This window comes from Durio zibethinus, chromosome 18, assembly GCF_047325235.1.
Source record: "Durio zibethinus cultivar Kanyao isolate XHJ-2024 chromosome 18, ASM4732523v1, whole genome shotgun sequence".
In the NCBI taxonomy this organism is placed as follows: Eukaryota; Viridiplantae; Streptophyta; class Magnoliopsida; order Malvales; family Malvaceae; genus Durio; species Durio zibethinus.
In genome coordinates, this window is record NC_143179.1 from 19,524,579 (window position 1) to 19,531,037 (window position 6,459).

General features: G+C 30.8%; 1 protein-coding gene across 2 annotated transcripts; it reads left to right on the forward strand.

The window, feature by feature from the left end:
* Positions 1-1,931: 1,931 nt before the first annotated feature.
* LOC111299849 (uncharacterized) lies at positions 1,932-4,849 on the forward strand. Of its 2 annotated transcripts, XM_022895329.2 has the most exons (2): positions 1,932-3,901; positions 4,549-4,849. In XM_022895329.2, the coding sequence occupies exons 1-2, from the start codon at positions 2,539-2,541 to the stop codon at positions 4,632-4,634; spliced, it is 1,449 nt and encodes a 482-aa protein (XP_022751064.1). In that variant the 5' UTR covers positions 1,932-2,538; the 3' UTR covers positions 4,635-4,849. The 2 variants fall into 2 exon arrangements, with proteins under 2 accessions (XP_022751064.1, XP_089603935.1); XM_089747809.1 differs by lacking the exon at positions 4,549-4,849 and having other exon boundaries at positions 1,936-4,456.
* The last annotated feature ends 1,610 nt before the right edge of the window (positions 4,850-6,459 follow it).

Consider the following 6,459-nt stretch of genomic DNA (forward strand, 5'->3'; position numbering starts at 1 on the left):
AAATAATGAAAGGGTACACTTTCGAATGCAAAGAGAGTCAACAATAGGGTTATTTGCTTCTTTTTACATAAATATCTCCAAAAAAGTTTTCCTAAACTCATCTTGCATCTCCACTTTAAAACTAGCAAACTTTTCTTTGATAATTCTCTCAATTTGTTGAAAATCACATTTTATTTTTGCCACAATCTACTGCGTGTGGTTGAAAGTCAATAATTCTCTCAATCTATTGGAAATCACCTTGTATTTTTGCCATAACCTACTATGTGTGGCTAAGATCTTTTTGAAGTCATATTGTGACGCCATCCACAATGGATATCATAATGCCAAGATAAAGGGTTTAATACCAATGATGTGGATCGTTTAAGAAATAAATGTTTTTAAAAAGATGGTAAAAGCAATAAAAGAATAAACTACTAAATGAAGGGGAAGTAATCTAAGGGAGAAAGAAATAGTATTTCACAAAATACAAGGATAATCCTCACATTCATGATTCTTCATTTTGTAATGTCTGTAACAAACATCCACATGTAATTATCATATTACCCCTTTATGGCATTTGTCTGACATATTAAAGTTTAGCCTTTATTAGCCATTCACATGCAAGCTTAATAATAAAAATAAAATTTCAAAATTGTTTATAATAGTAATAACCGACTCACATTAGGACTATATTTTAAGAAACCATTTCTCTTTCAATTTTCTTCCTCTATCAAAAATGGTTAATACAACAATTACTGATATACCTAAGAAATAAAATAAAATAAAAAAACAATGAAAGAAAAACCCTAAAATAGAAAAAAAAAGCCTAAAAAAAATGAAAAAACCCATTGACAAATGAAGCAAATATTTTGAAACAAAAGCTTTAGCATCCTTACTAACTCTAGTTTATTTTTCAATGAAAGCCAAATCCTCTAAAGTGAACCATAAGTAGTTTTTTCAACCTCTCACTTCTTCTAAAATCTTGCAAAGCCCAAAAGAAATTCCTTTATTAATAAAAATAGAGTGAGGAATTAAGCAAGCATCATTGAAGATAGAGAATTGAAAAAAAATAATGAAATGAGAAGAAAATGGATTTCTTTGTATATGAAAAAAAAGGAATAAATCACAAAAGAAACATATTATGAGGATTTGAAAAACTTGAAAAAAATTATGATAGGAATGAAATGTTAGAAAGAGAATATAAAAAAGAAAATGAAAGATATAAGGGTTTTGTTAGGTTTGAAAATTTTTTTATTTTTTATTTTTTGTTTTCTACAAAATGTATTTAATAAACAAAAATAAAAATTACTTTTTAAAATATAAAATAAATAAATAAATAAAATATTCAATGGTATTATTATTAATGACATCTAATTATAAATATAATATATATTTATTAATTAATGACATTAAAAGTGTTTAAATATAGTAATTAGTAAAAAACAAAGAAAAAGTAATGTATATCCATCATATTCATAATTGAAAATATTTTTTTTTCATATGTCAATCTATTTTTATTTTTATTTTTTAAAAATTTATTTTCATTTTCAATTATTAAATATGTATCCACTTATATTTTTTATTTTAAAAAAATAAAAACAAAAAATTACTCTTTTTTTTTAAATCAAATACTACCTAAAATTTTTCTTTAAATTTTTTAATAATTTATGAGTAAGTACTTATTATATTTTTTTGCCACCTGTTACAAATAAAATAGTTAACAATTAGTGTATATTAATTTTGTTAAAGATACCGATTTGAGTATATTCAAAAACATTTTAATTTTAATTTAAATAAAATTAATCATTATATCTTTAATTGAAAATTGATTCAAATATTAAAACTCAGTTTAAGCATTTAGCTTATATTAAAATAACATATTTAATGGGAAAATATTTTAAAGAATACCTCCCATTATTTTTTTCATCTTTTCACACTATACGAATCAAAACCACAACTCTGTTATACTTTGACCAGTTGCTCTTCATCACAGCCTTTCTCTCTCTAACGCATACATGGGTGCCCCACCCATGATCCCATGATCTGATATTTTGAGTGAAACCACAAGCGGCAGATTAACAGAAGCGGCCCTCTCTTTTTGAGAGGAAAAGGCTTAGAGAATCATCTTCTCTCCTCTCATAAAAAGCCAAAAGAAAGGGGGAAAAAGATTGACAAAGTCCCCTTCCTTCCCAAACAAAGTTTACTTTGGGTTTACCTCTCTTCTTCAACCAGTTTAGTTCGATGATCCCTGAGCTGTTAATTCCTTTCTTTACACATACCCTTTTGTTCAAAGACAAAGTAAAAGCAGGCAAACCACCGTTTCTTTGTAGATCACAGCTTTAAAGACAACATGGGTACTTTCTGATAGCCTTCTTCCAGAAGATCTTCCTCTTTCTTCTCTCTCTCTTTGATAATACCTCATGCTTTGTTTTGTTGTTCATTCTTAAATGAGTCTGAGTAATAAAGTAAGCAAAAAATCTCTTCTCTGAAACACCCCATATTTCTGTCTCCCTTTACATCTTTCCTTTTTTTTTTTGCTATCTCTTGTCTGTCAGTCTCATGGATTCTGGTAACAGTGGTAGTATGCAATCTTCGAGTGGTGGCAGTGAAGAGTATAATTCACGCGCTGACTCAATCTCAGCTTTTTTGAACTATAACCCATCGAGCCATATCAGTCATGGTCCCTTGGGTAACCAACCACCACCGCTGCTGCCGCAACAGCAACACCAGAGCCACTCTTCATCGGCTATGTTTGACCCTTTATCAAACTACTATGCTCATCCTTTAGCAAGATCACCGCAACTTACAACAAACCCAAATTCTCTCCTCAATCTTGATGGGGTTTGGTCCAAAAATCTAGGATCTGAGCCCAATTGCACTGATCTGGGTGGGTTCATGGCCTCATCATCACCAACCCAACAGTTGTTGACTAACCATCAAGCACAAAGCAGAGACAGTTTTCCTTCTATGCAGATCCCTGAAGGACCAGAAATTGCTACCAAAAGTTCAGTTTCAGGCACAAGTGACCAACCCAACAACAACAATATGGTGCGTAACCCGAAGAAGAGATCCAGAGCTTCTAGGCGTGCACCAACAACTGTTTTGACCACAGATACCTCCAATTTCCGAGCCATGGTTCAGGAGTTCACTGGGATCCCTGCACCACCCTTCACGTCCTCGTCTTTCCCAAGAACCAGGCTTGATCTATTTGGTACACCTTCCAGTATTGGATCAACCTATTTAGACCCTTCACCTCCTCATTATCTTCTACGACCATTTGCCCAAAAATTCCACCCTCCACCAATTGCTTCCTCTTCTACTACTTCCTCCTTAATGATTGATGCTATAGCGTCTACTCCTAGTACTAAAATCACTTCTGCTTCTGCTAGTGACAACAACACTAGTTCTAGTTCAACTTCCATTAACTACCAACGACCATCCGAGTTAGGCCTTTTAAAGCAGCCTCAAAATCTACTCAACGTCAACATGCAAAACCCAATTCTCAGCTTCCAATCTCTCCTTGAAGCCCCTGCAAAGTACGCACTTCCCAATTCAACCATTCTCGGAACAAAGCCACGAGGGTCCTTAGATATTCCACCAAATATTGACTCTTCTCTCAAAATGGGTGTTTTAGAAGAGTTTGGTTTGAGCCAGGGCCACGTCAATACCAACCTCAGCAGTCTTCAAAACATGGTATCATCGAATGGGGCATTGCCCAGAAACGAAAATAGTACTAATCCTCCGAGCTGGGGAGAAGGAACGGTGTCCCAAGAACGTGATCAAAGTCTCCTAAGGTCCATCAATGGCAGCTACAATAGTAACAACCAGAGAGTCTCAAATGGGAAAATGAGCAACTTCTCCGCTTCTTCATCCGATTTTCATGGCGATAAAGGGCCAGAAAATATGGCTACAAGAAGTGAAGGTATGGTGGAATCATGGATATGTTCCTCAGATTAGAAGCATCTAAATATTTTCCTCTAAGAAAAACAAAAAAAAAAATTTTCGAAAATGAGAAAATCTGAACAAATTAAGAATATCAAGGAAATGACCGTGAGTACATCACATGATGCATGAAAGAGATGGAATCTTTCTTGTCCTCTCCCTTATTAACCATGACTTTCGACTTAATTGGAAACACTGGTTTTTCCTTGTTGTCTTTTTTTTTTTTTTTTGGCTTTTAATTTAATTATATTGTGAATAATAGTGGCCTCTCGATTTCACATTTTCTGATAGTGTTATCATGTTGGTCATGCATAGACGATCATGGCCTTTTTCAACGTTATCGTCTCAGTATTAAAAAAAAAAAAAAGAAAAAGCAGTGGTTGTCGTTAAAATATTGAGTGTTTCTTCTCTTTTGTTTGGAGAAATTTCTTTTTTGTTTTTGTTCTTTTTAGATATTTTCAATCTGGGTTTTGACAAAAAAAAATCTGGGTTGTGACTATTTCAATTATCAGAATGTCAATGTAAAATCAGATAACAGAGACCATGAAAATCTATGTTCTTTTCTGGTATTTCTTTTTCTTTTTTGGCTATGTGAATTTTTATGTTATCTAAAACAAGATTTTGCAGGGGAGACGATCACAAAATCCCAAGAATTTACTGTAAGAAAGCAAACGGCCTGGATTTTTGTCTGCTTTCTTTGTATCATTATCTAAATCTGAATTAAAAAGAAAAAAAAAAGAATTGTTTTTGAAATTATTTTATTTTATTTTTGTTTAAAATTTTGTATGATGCCTGGGAGTGATTGGTGGCGAGATTTGGGGAATCGTAAGCCGCCGCAATATCTTTTTTAAATGGACTTCAAATACCTCTTTCCTGTGTGAGTTTGTGCTTCATTAATATATAAATAAATACATTTTTCCTTTTATAATTTGGTGATTGGTTTTTTCTGACTCTTTTATTATAATGTAGATATATGTATATAGATAGATGTAAGACCATATAATAAGACACCCGATTTAAACAAAAATTTTTAATATTTTTTATAATAAAGGTTGCATTCTAAATATAAAAAAAATTTATAAATATTTAGTTTTAAAATTTAAATTTATTAAATATTATTTTTTAAAAATATTTGTATGAATAATTAAATTAAGTTTTGGATTTATATTTTAATTTTTTTTATAATATTTTAGGAACTGTATGAATTCCAATTACTGCATAGGACCCATATCTTTAGCATTTGGCTCGTTTGGCACGTAAAATCATGGTTGTACGTTTTGGACAAAAGAACCTTTTTATTGGTATTTGAGGTACAATTATGATTTTCTCTCTTATTAGGTTTTGTCTTACGCTATTGGAAGAGGGAGAAGAATTTATTGTTCCAATCCAAAATCTTTATTTCAATCCTTCTTGCTTGAGCTAAGTTGAATCGATTAGTTTTCAGTTTTAAGAAAAATAAATGTACGTTGCTGTTTTTCTTACCCCCAAAAAAAGTGTACATAATTCAGTGTTTTCATTTCTTTTAAACGTGTTTAATCCTCTGAATATATAGTTTAATGGTGGATTCAAGGTTAGACAAGAAGAGAAAATCAAGTTGCAAACTAGCTAATTATTTTCCTGTGTGATGGTCAGCGGATTTTTTTTTCTGCTATTAGGATGGGACATAATTTTTATTGACTAGAATATGTTTATTCATGTCATCTAAGATATTAGTGATATGTGTGTTTTGTATTTTACATAAAAATTTTATATTATAATTCATGTTCATATAAAAATTAAACATAAAATATATTTTTTAATTTATATTAAATTAATATATAATTTTTATTAAATTTTAATTCCTTTCACTTTTATATATATTATATTATTAAATCATATTTTAAATTATCAAATAACTACATAACTAACATATATGGTATGAAAAACTGAAGAGATAGAAACTAGGTCCATGATCTTCATGCTCCTCTTGTCTTTTATTTATTCTTTTGAAGGAACCACAGTACTTTTCATAGATAAGTTTTCTCATAATCCCAGGATCGAGCACATCATACGGTTAGAGATTTCAAAATCATATATATATATATATATATATATATATATATAATATTGATTAGGTTTGGCTAGCTAGGACAAGAAGGAACGCGTTGGACTGTGCTTTAGTATTTTTAAAAGAAAAAAAAACCACTAATGTTAGTCTCAATGCCTCATATCAAATTCAGCAACTGTGCTCAAAATGTGACCTAGCTAGTTGCGCTACTACTGCATTTTACTTATGAAAAGTATTAATCACAAAACAAGGTGATAATACAGGGAGAAATGAATCTCTTTTCATTTATCATTCAAATGACAGAATTAACTAATTATTGTTGTTGCAATTTATGTATAGAGTTACAAGTGATATCATAGATATAAGGTCTTGGAAGTAAATAAATAAATAAAGTACATGCTTCTCTTATGCAAGATGTGAATGTGTATATGGTTTAGGGATTCATGTTAATATCCCAAATCTCATAATATGCAGAAGAAAATTATAGGTGA